The 14,837-nt window shown below is 42.1% G+C and overlaps 3 protein-coding genes across 5 annotated transcripts; all 3 read right to left on the reverse strand.

Moving 5' to 3' along the window:
- Positions 1–1,844: 1,844 nt before the first annotated feature.
- Positions 1,845–3,325, reverse strand: LOC115675566 (uncharacterized). The gene has a single exon (XM_030598294.2). It carries the CDS (start codon positions 3,106–3,108, stop codon positions 2,137–2,139), a length of 972 nt encoding a protein of 323 aa, XP_030454154.1. The 5' UTR covers positions 3,109–3,325; the 3' UTR covers positions 1,845–2,136.
- Positions 3,326–9,695: 6,370 nt separating this feature from the next.
- On the reverse strand, positions 9,696–10,567 carry LOC115675596 (uncharacterized). 2 transcript variants are annotated; one of them, XM_056313313.1, is made up of 3 exons: positions 10,348–10,567; positions 10,121–10,205; positions 9,696–9,988 (listed from the first exon to the last, which is right to left on the reverse strand). In XM_056313313.1, exons 1-3 carry the CDS (start codon positions 10,515–10,517, stop codon positions 9,968–9,970), a joined length of 276 nt encoding a protein of 91 aa, XP_056169288.1. In that variant the 5' UTR covers positions 10,518–10,567; the 3' UTR covers positions 9,696–9,967. The 2 variants fall into 2 exon arrangements, with proteins under 2 accessions (XP_056169288.1, XP_030454180.1); XM_030598320.2 differs by having other exon boundaries at positions 10,102–10,205.
- An 827-nt stretch (positions 10,568–11,394) lies between these two features.
- On the reverse strand, positions 11,395–14,737 carry LOC115678535 (probable 2-carboxy-D-arabinitol-1-phosphatase). 2 transcript variants are annotated; one of them, XM_056313544.1, is made up of 9 exons: positions 14,323–14,737; positions 13,956–14,061; positions 13,628–13,844; positions 13,399–13,517; positions 13,207–13,307; positions 12,526–12,562; positions 12,330–12,428; positions 12,085–12,192; positions 11,395–11,931 (listed from the first exon to the last, which is right to left on the reverse strand). In XM_056313544.1, exons 1-9 carry the CDS (start codon positions 14,694–14,696, stop codon positions 11,557–11,559), a joined length of 1,536 nt encoding a protein of 511 aa, XP_056169519.1. In that variant the 5' UTR covers positions 14,697–14,737; the 3' UTR covers positions 11,395–11,556. The 2 variants fall into 2 exon arrangements, with proteins under 2 accessions (XP_056169519.1, XP_030457790.1); XM_030601930.2 differs by having other exon boundaries at positions 12,526–12,579; positions 13,209–13,307; positions 14,323–14,736.
- Between the last annotated feature and the right edge of the window lie 100 nt (positions 14,738–14,837).

Raw genomic sequence — 14,837 nt, forward strand, 5'->3', positions numbered from 1 at the left:
CATTGCCTTGCCAATGGGAAGACGAAAACCTTAAAGAAATCAAAAACTATATAAATAAATTAAATCTGACGAAAATTGAGTCCAACATGACGGAAAGAGAATGGGCACTAGAGACTTTGCATAAGGTTGGCAACTCGGCATCAGTTGAATAATAATACCGTAGCCCGTGTAGAAAACCCTTTTTGCCCCTTGTTTTTCTTTTTCAATTGAGATAATTACACAAATGGTCCATGAACTTTGGCCCAATGTGCAGTGTAGTCCATAAATTTTTAATTTGTTTAATACGATCCCTGAACTTTAGCCAAATGTGCAATGTATTCCCTGAACTTTTAATTTGTTCAACGTGGTCCCTGGACTTTTGATAGATGTTCAGCTTAGCCCACGGACTATATGAAAATGTCCAATATTGTCCCTGCCTTAAACTTGAAATAATGGAAGGACAACATTAAATATTTTCATATAGTTCAGAGATTAAGTTGAACATGCACCAAAAATCCTGAGACCATATTGAAGAAATTGAAAATTCAGAGATCATATTGTACATTGATCTAAAATTCAAAAACCACATTAAATAAATTAAAAGTTCAAGGATATATTACACATTTAGTCAAAATTTAAGGATCATTTGTATCATTTTCCTTTTCCAATTTCCGTTGCGTTTGAGAAGCTTAAACTCGATCAAGAATGGCTTCTTGCTTTCGTTGCCACGTTCGAGTTTGAAGCCTCATTTTGTTGACTGAAGATTCTCTCTAAAAACTCGTTGAGTAAGTTCGCCGGCACTTTGTGACGTTTTGTAAAAGCTCGCCATCATGAAACACGGATTAGTCAGGTCAACGAAGTTGAATTAGCGATGCATCCTTGTTGACTGAAAAGCATCATATATCCCAGCTGCAACTTTTCCATCTGTTCTTTCAAGGAACATTCAGTATCGAATGAAACATGCTGTTGACTCTCGTTTTGTTGCCAATGAATGCGCACGAGTATGGCCAGAGTATAGAACTGGGTTATGTATGCAGCATTTCGCAAGTTGACCGGACGATGGTATCGTGAAATCTCGTGGGATCTGAACATTTTGTCTTAAGAGACTACGCCGTGAAATCCGATTGGAGCGGCCTGTGAATATTTTGGGGCGCGACCCGATTCGTTTTGTGGCCTGTAGGGTCTAGAATGCATTCCAAATTAACATTAGCGAGGTGTGCGTGTGATGGCATGGTAGAGACTCCAGAGGCCCTCAGGTTTTGATTTGGAGAGATTACCCAACTCATGATTGCACATCATGCAATCATATGATGCTTTTCAACTCATGCTTGCTGTTTGCCACCCTCCCTTCCCCCTTAAAATAAACTTGGGATAAGTACTTTCAAAGTCCTAAAACTTATCACGAAAGTATAATTGAGTTCTAAAACTTTCAAAAAGTACAAACAAGTCCTAAAACTTATCATGAAAGTGCACTTGAATTCTAAAACTTTAAAAAAATGCAAACAAGTCCTAAAACTTGTCACGAAAGTGCAAACATGTCCTAAAACTTATCAAATTGATTTAATCAAGTCCTTCCATTAATTGTACTTTTTGAAAGTTTTAAAACTTATTTGCACTTTTGTAACAAGTTTTAGGACTTGTTTGCACTTTCGTGACAAGTTTTAGGACTTATTTGCACTTTTTGAAAGTTTTAGGACTCAAGTGCACTTTCGTGACAAGTTTTAGAACTTGTTTGCACTTTTTGAAAGTTTTAGGACTCAAATGCACTTTTGTAACAAGTTTTAGGACTTCTAGTGCATATATCCCAGTAAACTTTGAAAATTCATTTGTGGGGTAGAGAGAGAGAGAGAGAAAGAGAGAAAGAGAGAGAGACCAATCATTGTATATAATACATTAACACCTCAGCTCTGCAAAAAGCACCCTACTCAACAAATGAAGAGAATTTTGGCCAAAAAAAACGAATTAAGACCAAATATAACAAGGAAAAATATGTTCATCTGCACCTTCCTTGTTTGCCTAAAAAGACAAAGCTAACTCAAAAGTATTCCGTACCTCCTTTAAACATGTAATGTGAGACAGATGAAGAAAGATCACAAGTTACACAATTCGATCTATGGTTCGGACTTGAAGAAACCCAAAGAAGAGAGAATCCCAAAGCTACACGTTTGAACTGGCCTCTGTCATCTTGGTTGCACATAACAATAAAGAAAAATCACCTCTCTGACACTCTTCCTCTTCTTGCATCACAAACTTCTCTTCCAACCAAAACCTTTCATTATCATCCGTCGTTGAGGTCGCCGCCGATGTTTCGTTTCTCATCCTGAACATGAACGTTGCACATCCGGTCCCCGGGGCGAAGAACCAGTCGTGCACATTCCACAACAGGTCGATCGCCAAGCCATCGACGAAAATCATCTGGCTCCCCCGGAAGTTCCACTGCAACCTTTTCACTCTCAGCGCAATCTTCTTGTCGATGTAAACGCATAGGACCGGATACTTCTGCCCCTCGCTTTCATCTCTGTGCTTGATCAGAACTTCATGCACGATGCCCGTCTTGCCGAACCTGGCCTTGGTACTGTACACTGAGTTGCCCGACAAATGCTCTCGCCGCGAAACCATAGAGAATTTCGCTTTATCCCTGCTTGCACAAACCTTGAGCTTCTTGGAGATCGCTTCTTGTGTTGCCATGTCACCAAGAACAAGACCTAATTCAGAATCAACCAGGACCAATACATAGAACCCGTCCACAGGTTCCGGTCCCATCTCGTACGTGGCTTTCGAAAAGTCCCAGAAGACTTCTACCTCGGAATTCTGGTGCTCCATCTTCCTGCAGTGGCCCCTGTTCTTCCTGAACAAGCCCGAATTGGTGCTGAGCCTGAAGGAAGAAGACGGATCGTGGTCAAAGCTCATGATCACGTCTCGATGACCCGCTTGTGCAGTGAGCCAGGAGATGGTGATCAAGAGGTGCTTCTTGTGCTTGGAGAGGATGGTCTTGTAGACGCAGGTGACCGCATTTTGGACTGAAGGAAGAGGGGAGGGAGAGATGAAAGCGTTTTTGGAAGGGTGGGAGCATGATGGGTTGGAGAAACTGATGGAGTCCTCGCTGAAGCAAGAAATGAAGTCTCTCATTGTAGTTCTGTGAGATTTCTGTGGAAGAGAGAAGTGGTGATACAAAACCACAGCTCGTAGAGAGAGAGAGAGACAGAGAGAGATGAAACAATTGCAGAGAGAGATGTATGCTGAGAAAATAAACGAATTCCTTTATCGTTTTGAGTTTTGGCATGAAAAGCGGTGAGTGCTCTTTGAACTGTCCATGCTTTTAGCTGTTGAAATTCTTTTAACTTGAAGAATGGTGGGTGGACCCGTTCAAACCTCCCCCCTTTTGAATCATTTTTGGGCATGGAAGACCAAATATTTAGAAAATTTATGTATTAATTAAACGGTGATAGACTCGTGCTGAGCAATGACTAGTACTCATTTATTTAAACTAAGCATACGTCCCACTAAGAATTACAATATGCAATATCACTTTGCATATCTATTTTATAGATTAATCAATGTATTTAACATTACTCCTTTTTGTGAGTCATTCTAGATAAACAAGAAAAGCTTGATAAACCGATATGCTAAGTGATGTGACAAACTTTAAATAAGCTTTCAAACAAATAGAGCATTTTTATCATTAGTTAATATTTCGTCACGTCATTTTGTGTATTAATGTAATAAAGGGAAATTTATCCAAAAAGTCTTAGATCTATTGTACAGCAGTCAGTTAAGTCATGAACATTTCAATTATACCAATTCAGTCCTAAACCTTTTAACAACTTGCCAATTCAATTATAAGCCTTTTAATTATGTCAATTTAGTCCTAAACATTTTGAGGATTTGCCAATTTAGTTATAAACCTTTTAACGAATTACCAATGTAGTCCCTTTGGCTAATTTTGATCGAAAATCGCTAACGTGGCAATTAGTCAGCACTGGCCATCCTATGTGGTGCGGCCAATGGTAACGTGAATAATTTTTTTAATTTTAGCCGATGCTAACTGCATTGCCGCATTAAGCAAATTCCAGGCAAATTATCCGGAAGGACTACATTGGAAATTCGTTAAAAGATTTATGACTAAATTTACAAATCATCAGAAGATTTAGGACTAAATTGACCACTCTACAATTGGTTTAGGACTAAGTTAGTACAATTGAAAGGTTAAAGACTGAATTAGTCGCCGTACAATAAGTTTAGGACTTTTTGGACAAATTTCCCGTGTCATAAATCAACTAGACCATTAACCTGCCCTTTTTTGTACGGAAATAAATTAGTGATCAACCAAAAAACATAGATATAAACGTCAACTAATCAACATAAAATCCAAAAGAAAAAAAAAATCAAAGGTTGGAAGTCAGTAACCAAAAGCTCATTATTGTCAACCAAACTTTTTGGTAATATATCAGTGCTTGATCAAATGAAAAATGTAAAACACTCTAACAAACCAAACGGGAAAAAAAATCAAAATAATAAAACAATCACATATCGGAACTCGGGTAACTTAAAAGAGAGAAAAGAATAACTGAAGTATAAAGATCTATATGCTTGATCTTGTAGACAAAAAACTACGAAAGTCAAAACTTTAATATTAATAAACCATAACCTAATTCTCAGAATCATACTGCTTCACATCCAACTTTTTCACAAAACTTATTCGCCATTCCTTTAATACCCGGCAAGTATCGAGAGGATAGCTAAAACTCTCAAGAAAATACTTAGTAGGATGAGTTACCCCGAAAACGTTAGCGATTATTATAATCGTTATACGATAATTTTTAGAGAAAAGCTTTGTTCGTTTTTTTTTTTAATTTATATAGATTCCATTACCCCTAATAATAATACCATTTTTCCACGTCTTGGTTTTCTGTTGGTTGACAGGTCATCTGAGATTATGACGAGCCCCTGAATAGGAAAGAGACGAAGAAGCTTTCCCATTGAAAAAACACCCAAGGGAAAACGTCTTGGGACAAAGTCAAGAAAGGGCATGGGGCCACCCCCCCACCATACCTTTTACCCATTAACAAAACACCAAGTTTTGCCAGAGAGTTTTCTTGCAAAAAGCTTTCATGGCGTTCGTGACTTAAACCTCTTTTGGTGGTGTAAAGTGTGTTATCGCATCTTGCACGCTACGCTAGGAGGAGGACCGACTTTTGATCATTTTCCATAAGCACGACCGACCGCTTAATTGACGGTTCGAAAAGTTTAATCTTCTTTGATTACCCATTGGATTGATTGAGTTTTTTAATCTTGTGCTTGACGATTAATAGCCTCGTCAAAAACGACTTCAAATAGCAGGGGAGGAATTAGGTGTGTGTGAAGGCAAGGCCAAACCCAAACTCCCATCGCATTATGCAGCACCCTATCACCATTGACACTCGCACGGTATGGCTCCACGCTTTTCCCGAAAAGTTGTTTATCCGAGCGATCTAAACCGATTAGTGTCTTAAGTCACTAGCGCTATCATGGGAGTAAATTATATTGCGATGCGTGCACACCGGAGCGTGTTAGTCAACTGGGAGAGGACGATTACAAAGTAAATCTTTAAATTTGTCGCGACGATGCACTTGAATCCTAGAATTTACCATTTCATACATTTAAGCCTTGAAGACTTATAGTTTGAACCCGCTTGAATCCTTTCGGTTAAATCCGCCAATGATAAGCTGACGAAAAATGCTATGTGACTGCTTTTACTATTACTCACGTAATGTTTTTCATCTATTAAAATCTAAAATGTTAATGAAAAGGCTAAAGCGAACGGCTATAATGAGTTTTACCATTTAAATGTACGAAATGAAAGTTTTATAAGTTGAGTGCATTATCGAACCATGGGACTTGTGCCATAATTGTCTCGTTGGGAGAAGTTAGTAAGAACACACAATGGGTCGCTCGCGTATATCGTGCAAACAAGAACTCCTAAATCAAGTAGGATGCACAGGACCGCTTAGATCCAAGCATCGATCACCCTTTTGAGTGCACCTAATGCATATTAGAACCTTCATCAATTGGCAGTAATTGCGAAATCAAGCTTTTTATCTCTGTTCGTAAGAATGCCGATCGCATGCGCCGGGGAGAACACCGTTTGTTACACATATACTAAAAAAACAACTGTTGGCCATGAGAAGAAGTCGTTTGAGCTCTATTGTCTCGTTCAAGAGCTGCCATCAAACAACGGCTTCATCGATATAATAATAAGATAAGCTGAATCGACATCTCATCTACCGGTTGCATGTGCAGCTCCCCAATCTATATCAATATGGTCAATGAAAGTTTTACGAGATTAGCCAACCACAAACAGAAAATTGCTTACCATTCATGGAACAGAATAGTAAAACTTGAAATGGTGAATCCACAAGAATAGAATGGATTTCCTTAAAATATTGCTAACCGAGCAATAGAACGATCGTTACCCCAAGTATTGTATAGGCCTAAGGTGAAATGCTTATTTGATCGATCCGACCTTGCTGTTTTGGCCTTCCGAAGGCAAATCGAAAAGGAACAAGATATACTTGTATGGCAATGGAAAGAAAAGTAATTAGAATAGGCCTAGATTCCACAAATACTCCTAACCAGTGAATAGAGTAATCATTCCAATCAAAAATACCTCCACTGAGAAACGGCGATTCCATTAGACCAAACATGTTGTTAGGGTCAGAGCCAATGCAAATTTACAATGCACAGCACATGGACTTGAAATCAATAGCTTTTCTGTTGTCTTCTTAGACTGCGAATGGCAATCATTCTATTTCAAAAATCAATTTATAGCTAGAAATATTTTTCTATTTCTGTTCCTGGACGAGTTTCTGAGCAAAAAAACACGTTTGATAACGACACAAAATTTTTATTCCTAAAACAAAAATTTGTTTGATAAGGGCACAAAATTTCTTTCTCTCGAGTGGTCGATGAGTGGACGACGCGCGGATGGCAGCGGTGGCAGCGAACGACGAACGGCGAGGGGAGGCAGCGGTCAACAGCAACGCGGCCAGTGCAGAGGACGGCAGATGGAGGCGGCCGGCATTGGGCAACGGCAGGAGGTGGGCGACGGCCGACGGCAGGAGGGGGGCAACGGAGGGAGGAGGGTGGACGGTGGCAGCGAACGGCGAGCGGCAAACAGTGGGGGGAGGCAGCAACGGACGGCGACGCAACCAATGTGGAGGACGGCGGCCGGAGGCGGCCGGCGTCAAGCAGCGGCAGGAGGCGATCGACGGCTGGCGACGAGGGGGGGCGACGGCGGGAGGAGGGAAGCCGGCAGCGGGAGAGGGCAAACGGCAGCGAGAGACGACGAACGGTGGGAAGCGATAGCCGGCAAGTGGGCGGCAATGGACAGTAGATGGGCGACCGGCTAGAAACGAAAGCAAGCAATGAGAAGAATTTTTATTTCTCATTTTTATTTCTAAAATAAAAAAGTAGAAAATTTTTACTTCTCATTTCTATTCCAAACCTGTTTCTGAAATCAAGTTTTGTTCCAGAAATTTAAAAAATGAAATTGCGTTACCAAACGGATTTTTGTTCCAAACTTGTTTCTGGAATAGAAAACTAGAAACAAAATGATTATCATTCGTAGCCTTAGCTTACAAGCAAAATTGTTAGATAAAGATCGCTCGCACAAATCTCGGCAGATAGTTTCTGAAAGAAGACGGTGAATATCCAAGACACGAGACAAAATAATAAAATCAGCATGAATTATACCCAAAACACGCAAAAGTTTCCAGTCACCTTAGCATCTGAGCTAATTAAATGTCTTTGAATTTCAAATACTAGACTTGAATGCTATCGCTAGAACAAATTCGAGCAAGAGTTAAACTTGCCTATCACACTCGATATAAATGAATTACACGGGAGACTGTAGAAGCGAGCAGTTGGGAGCAAAGGGGCAGTTACATTACCTGCATAGACAGATATCACCTCAATAGATTCTTCCCAGTTGTAGCCAGCCTTTGATGAAAAACGTGTTTTCACCTGCCAACCTCCATGGCCTAACCACCACATGAAAAAGGAGAAACGGTGGACCTCTTGACAATTTTCTTCCCCTGGCAAATGATGGAACTTGTCCAAAATGCCAACTCTTTGCATTGGTCGGCCCAAGATCTTGCTCACCCAACCACAGATATGCAAATAGATTTTTGTCATGCGGCATGAGCAATGGCACAAAACTTGTGGTATTACAAAATTACAAACTGAAGAGTCTTGGCTGATATTGACATGCTCGAAAAACAAAGTTAGTCCAAACCCATATACAACAACAGATAACCTAAGAAATTATGTCTGCTCTTGCTTGCAATAAAATCACAACACAAGGAGGAGAATATGCTGGCAAATGAAGTTTCAAGACGACTAAGTAGAGCCTGTTGAGCTCCAGACCTCCGATTGTTCCACACATAAAGCACCGGCTGAAGAGGTACTAGTATCTCGTCTTGCTCTGAAAATTCACCTACTTCAACCAAAAATTCACTTTTTTACCATGGATTTATGTCTCCTTTCCAAGCTAGAGAAAAGCCCAATGAGAATATGAACCATCAAGCAGAATTACCTAATATTAAGAATCACCAGAAACTCTGCAGTTATTCCTAGTAAAGCTCTGAGTACATGTCGTTTTGCCCTGATGTTGCACCCTCACATTCTACCCCTTCAAACTAGCCCGAGCATCTAGAGGTCAAACTCTCTAGATATTAAAGAGCCGCAAATGACAATAGTCAAAAGCCACTAAATAAAACCTTCCTTGGAATGTTTATGACTCCGATCAGATAAGTTCGGGCTGAGTTATTCGAACCAAGATGAGCAAATGGCTTCTAGCTCAATCTGATCCTTGTAGTTTAGAGGAAAAAATAAAGGATCGCATCTCACTATCAACTAAATCAGTATGCCATGCACTTGAAAGCCATGATAAAGAAATAAGCACAAGCCACCAGAATACAGAGTCGTGGGTCACATCACATCTCCCCCACTCTCTCACAGATGAGTAAGAGCATACCATCACCATTCATCCCCAATCTGTCAACCCTAACTGTTCGAAGTATCAGAGAACAGAACTCTCGTTAATCATTATACTGGTGTAATCATTCCACTTCAGCAGGGAAGCAACTGTCATGTTATGAATATCCATGCCCTATATTCGACTAATTCAAAGCCATCCATCCATCCATCCTTTTTCTGGCATGAACATCTCACAAGTCATTTAGCATGACCGGCACACAACTACATTCAAGATCCCACGAAATGCATCACAGTAAAAGAAAGCATTTCCTAATAGAGTAACTAAGATAGGGGAGCAGAATGAAAACTCGTCTAGAGGAAAGCACAACCTGCTGAATAACTCCGGACTTCAGGCCAACCCATTACATCTGCCAATTTCAACCACCGCATGCTAAAGATTAGCAAACATAGATTTTCCTCCAGATGATTCTCAGTGCATCTCGTTTGATGCAAATACAACCATAGCTTTCCTATTCTCAACAAACTGCAGAAGATCTCCAGAAGAAAATCTAAAACAGCTACAAGGGCAATTTTAGCCTCGAGTAACGTAAGTTGTTATAAATTCTTCATAATGGATATGCAATTTATCTCTTTACAGCAATGAAGAAGCACAGATACCATGCGATGCATCAAGGCAACTGCTATTTCAAGCAATACTTGAGATTCACGTCCAAACAGAAGGCTTAATTCAACACGACCAATTATAAACGAGTCATTAGTACTGCCCATTGATTCTCGCAGTGTACTTACATATCTCATATGGTATTTATTTGGGAAAAACAAAATTCCAATCCATCCTCACCATACAGAATGCTACAGAAAAAACAAAATCCCTCTAATATGAAAGTAATGGTTGAATGAACAGATAAAATCTTGGGAAGCCTATTCCGACCGCCGAATGAATTACCCAGCAGCTCCGAAGAAGTGAGAGCCATTCTCTACGTTTTGAGCAGGCACCAACTTCAGATGGGACTCAGATAGTTAGCGAACCTACCTGTCAACGTCAGGTTATATTGAAGAAACGAAAAGCGTCATTAATTTTGCACGATGTTCTACACGAGTACTGTGAAGTTGCAAACTAACTCTAGAGAGAGAGAGAGAGAGGACCTTCAGCGGAAGAGTTGACCTCGCTGGGGAGCTTCGAAACAAGGCAAGCGGAAGCGATGGCGCTGTGGACGGGAAGGAGGGAGCTCAGCTCCCGCCGCATCAACCTAACAAACAGCACGAATCCAAAAACGAGCTCGTAATCCAAACCCAGAACCCGACAACCTCATACATCGAAACGGCACCCTTTCTTTTTCCTGGCAAGGAAAACAAGAAGGCACCCCAGAGAGGAGGAGACGGCGAAACAACCTGAACGACAGGGGAGGAGAAATCCGAGTCCGAGGAAGCGCGAAACGGGGACAACCCGAAGGACGAGGCGATGCGGAAACCGTTCCTCGGAGCGTCGAGCTAGCTGTCCTCGCCGTGGCTCTCGAGATGGCGCGGAGGAATGCGGATCTTCCGGCGACGGAAGCTGCCATTTTTCTTCAGCCCCAAAACCTCCCTAAACCCGGGGGCATTTGCAGAGCCGACGGCGAGCACGAGGACTGCTAGTTCGACCGCGCGAGCAGCCTTCCCGATGGGGCTGGGCCTGTCCGTACGTCTTCTTCGTCCCATTTCATCTTGGGCTCCAACCCAAGCTCCAGCAAAAGAACGTGAAAAATGTGTAAACGTTAATAAATCTTCTGTTTTTTCTTTCTGTCGGGGAAAATAACACAAATAGCCCCTGAATTTTGATTCAATATATAATGTGATTCCTTAATTTCTAATTTATTTAATGCGGTCTCTGAACTTTAGCCCAATGTGCAACGTCATCCTTAAACTTTCAATTTCTTCAATGTGATCCCTAAACTTTTGATACATATTCAATTTAATCCCTAGATAATATGAAAAGTTCAATGTTATCCTTGAACTTAAATCAATAGAAAGATAATATTGAATATTTTCATATAATTCAGGGACTAACTTAAACATGTACCAAAAGTTTAAAGACCACTATGCCCATTGAGCTAAAATTCAGATACCACATTGAACAAATCAAAAATTTAGGAATCACGTTATATATTGAGTCAAAGTTCAAAGATTATTTGTGCCACTGTCACTTTTTCTATTATGGTGGTGCAATTACGGGAAGCTGGTTTTGCCCGTAAAGAAAGTTTCCTGTCTTGCAATCTTTGAATGGTTTTTACTTCTATTGATAAGGTCCATCGTCCCATCATTTCTTAATTTTTCTTCTGTGTGCTTCGTTCTTTTTGCCCATTTGTTGACCCTCCAATTGACTTGAATTAGCTGGAATTTTGTCAACAAAGCAACATGACCAAAGAAAGTAGGACGCTATCTTTTTGTTCTTTTTCCCTCTTTTACAAAGAAAACTTCGGTTGATAAAGCAGGCTTAACATAAGTGAAGATTAGTACGGATGGTCCAATAATAACACCAACCGGACAATGTACTATACAGGCAGCAGGGTGTTAAGCACGTGCTCTCCTTATTGGAGTATACCTATCAACATTCGTGAGACATCAAAAATCTTCATCATCTAGTGTTGGTCTGGTAATGGGAATCGACCATCTTCCCAAATGGGCGGTGTAATTTATACACCGGATAACCCCTCTTCCTGCTGGTCCATCGGGGAAGTCGATGACACTGATGCTCCCCGTGTCGAGGTGAAAGGATCCCATCCATTCTTTTGTTAAACCCAAGCAGTGCCCCATCAGTGCGATGTGAGCCACCGGATGCCCCACTGCCACCACGACTTTTTCAGGCTCGGTTTCATCGGAAAGTTCATCCAAGAGAGATTGCCAGGCTCTCCCTGACTGATCCCACAGCGCTGTGAGGACTTTGTCTTCGTGTTGGTTTAACCAGCCGGGTTGAAGAAGAGGAACTGGGGCAGCATCCTGCAGGAAAAGAGACGAGGGCAATGTCCCCCTCAAAAAACCAGATGCATGTTCAGCTGCTGTAATTCCCAGCGTGGCACAAAACTTCAAGATGCCGATGGCACTAGGCAGTGGATAAAAGTTCAATTCATTGTCATGATTGGATGCCTTTACCTTCTTCGATTGCTGCAGAACGTTTTCACATCCAAGTTCCTGCATTTGCTTCATCTCAACATAGCGTGGCACACAGTCAGCACCCAAGCAGTCTGCGGCTTCTTGAACCTACAGTAGTAAGAACGACTTAAGAGTGAGATTAACTTCGCAATAGCATAACTAAGTTCCTTGAGAACCTAGGGTAGGGGCATTTTCTTCATAGCTACAGTGATATGCTGATGTGAGGACCCAGGACATGAGCTTACTTTCGATATAGCCATGGCTGTCTCGATGCTGGTGCTCCTCGGACTGCTGATTATCGAGCTGACCTTCAAATCAAGAAGGAGCTCTGCAATTTTCTGGGACTGTCATATAGGGCAAAAGAAAATCAATCATAATCATAGGTACGCAAATGAGCCCGTTCCAGTGCGTCTCTTATATGGTTTATCCGAAGAGTCAAACCTGTATGATTCCAAGCATGTTCAATGGTTCATTACTATGACTTGGAAAAGTAACCTGCATATAATCAAAAGTTCATATCATAATATTAAAACCGAGAGACTGAAGAAGCTGGAAATAGAGTAAAAAGATAATTGCGGCACAGGCAGAGTCCAATATACTGCCTTCCACTGCAAATGTCTGCAGCTAAAATGTATATCTGCAGAGCGGAAGAGATCTGAGAAGTAGAAAGAAACCTCCGCCCAAACAAGAAAAGCCTCACTATGAATCCCCATCTAGCAATTTTACTTTGAAGTGCACAAGAGGTGTCCTACTTAATAAGATGTATCTCTAGGCATTTGTACATACCAGAAATTGCAGTAAAGAATAATCTGAATTGACAGCCAATTACACTGAGACTAGAAAAGAAGGTATGCACAATAGCCCTACAATTTGGCCTAAAAAGAAAAATTTGAACCCCCGCAATGACATGTTCGAGGTAATATTTGCCATATAGAAACCAAGGACAAGGCACAGAAATATCCACCAAGCATAATCGGTTAAGTGGACTTGACTTTTCAGCGACCTGCATCTTATTGAGAGGCGAATGGCGGGAGTAATCAGATACATAATTCCCTAATGAATATGCAGTCAGGTATTTTTTTTTTTTTTGCTTAAATAATAAGCAATAGGGTCATTGCTCTTACCTCAGCACCGCTCTCTGTTACTCCATGACAGATAAGTATGATCCTCTTGCTGGTTTTTCTGCCTGCAGAACTGCCAGCAGCAACAGGCGAACCTGGAGTCTGTGCAGTATCATTTGATTTTTTACACAAGAAGGGCTTTAATGTAGTAAACAATCATGAATACATCTTTGAGTACTTGAATGACGTATACCTGGTTTAGCCGGTTGAGGCATATAAATGGGGATCCGCCCTCAGCTCCCGGGGTAAAATCCAGTACACTGACTCCGCAATTGCTTTGTAGCAAAATCCGGAAATATTCTGTCCCTAATCCTGACCATTGAGAGGAAGAATGACAAAAGAAAAAGGTCGGATGGATAACAAAGCTAATCTCAGAACTCATATATTCAGACATTCATCTGAAGAGTGAAAGGATGAAGTACCAATAGCAGTTGCGACAAGAGCCTGATTAACAGCATTGTGGGCAACCACAAGAACAGACCTGCTTTCATGGGCAAGAATTTTGGTCCAGCAGTCGCTAGCGCGTTGCCATAATTCCCTCACAGGATAGTGATCGTCAATGCAAAAGTTTGCGGCATCCACCTGCCATTGCCGAAATGCTGCACCATACTTCGCTTTCCCCTCGTGCTTCAGGAGCCCCTAGATTTTGCACCACACCAACAAAAAGCAGTTCATATTTGGCACGCACCGCCCAATTTTCAATCTTGCACATCCAGATGGCTTATGGACAAATCGGGTAAGCGAGTGTACTTGAAATGAATAGAGGTCAATTTCCCTCAAGTCAGTATCAGCAATCATATCCTCCTCCCGTGCTCCCCATATGATCTCAGCTGTTTTCTTCGAGCGTGCTAGGGGGCTGAACAGAGAAACGCACCATTCAGAGATGACATTTCAACTCCATCGTCAACAACGAATGCTAGATTTCAGTTCAAGAGAACATTTTGCGAGGAACTACACACTAAAAGTAAGTTACATTGATTACATATTCCACACCGAAGCACACTAGTCGTCAGTCATTCTATTCATCAAGCTCCACAGCACGCTCGCTGCTCCGATGAGAGGAAGCAAGGCAGGTTTCAGATATTACGAGGACTGCAACGAAAAACGACGCGCGCACCTGGTGAAGCAAACGTCGAAGGAGTCATCGATGAGCATCTGGCGCGAGGTCTCGGCCTGAGCCTCGCCCTTCTTCGTGAGGACCGCGAAATCGGAGCTGCCCTGGATACGACCTTCCGCATTCCACGTGCTCTGGCCGTGCCTCACCAGCACCACCCTCTTCGCCGCCCTTATCGCCGGGAACCTCGCCGAGCCGCGAAGCTCGGCGCCCGGGCCCCCGACTCTGTCCTCGACGATCGCCGGCGGCTTCTCGGTGAGGCTCGAGGAAGCCGATCGGACGCTGAGGAAACTGGCCGGCCGGGGCCGCGCGCGGGTCGGGCCGGCGCGCCGGAGAAGAGGATTGTGGACGACGGGAGCACTTGTGGAGGACAACATTTGGCGACGGTTTGCTTGCTGTGTCCTCTCTGTTTTGCCGCTAAATTCTGGAAAACCGAGAAATATCTTGTCGGAGGAGCAGTTAGGACCGTTGGATGGTTTTACTTTCGCCTGATAAATGGGCCGGGCCGGGCCTTAAGA

The sequence above is a fragment of the Syzygium oleosum genome, unplaced genomic scaffold (assembly GCF_021117445.2).
Source record: "Syzygium oleosum isolate NSW1041296 unplaced genomic scaffold, Sole_v2.1 Sole_v2.07, whole genome shotgun sequence".
In the NCBI taxonomy this organism is placed as follows: Eukaryota; Viridiplantae; Streptophyta; class Magnoliopsida; order Myrtales; family Myrtaceae; genus Syzygium; species Syzygium oleosum.

Excerpts from the sequence above, each read along its gene's own strand:
- LOC115675566 (XM_030598294.2), bottom strand. The coding sequence starts at position 3,108 with ATGAGAGACTTCATTTCTTGCTTCAGCGAGGACTCCATCAGTTTCTCC.
- LOC115675596 (XM_030598320.2), bottom strand. The coding sequence starts at position 10,517 with ATGGCAGCTTCCGTCGCCGGAAGATCCGCATTCCTCCGCGCCATCTCG. Across the intron at positions 10,206-10,347 it reads TCTCCTCCCCTGTCGTTCAG|GTTGATGCGGCGGGAGCTGA; the intron begins GTTGTTTCGCCG and ends GCTGTTTGTTAG. Across the intron at positions 9,989-10,101 it reads GGTCAACTCTTCCGCTGAAG|GTAGGTTCGCTAACTATCTG; the intron begins GTCCTCTCTCTC and ends TGACGTTGACAG.
- LOC115678535 (XM_030601930.2), bottom strand. The coding sequence starts at position 14,696 with ATGTTGTCCTCCACAAGTGCTCCCGTCGTCCACAATCCTCTTCTCCGG. Across the intron at positions 12,429-12,525 it reads ACATGCTTGGAATCATACAG|TCCCAGAAAATTGCAGAGCT; the intron begins GTTTGACTCTTC and ends CCTATATGACAG. Across the intron at positions 11,932-12,084 it reads TTCTGCAGCAATCGAAGAAG|GATGCTGCCCCAGTTCCTCT; the intron begins GTAAAGGCATCC and ends CTTTTCCTGCAG.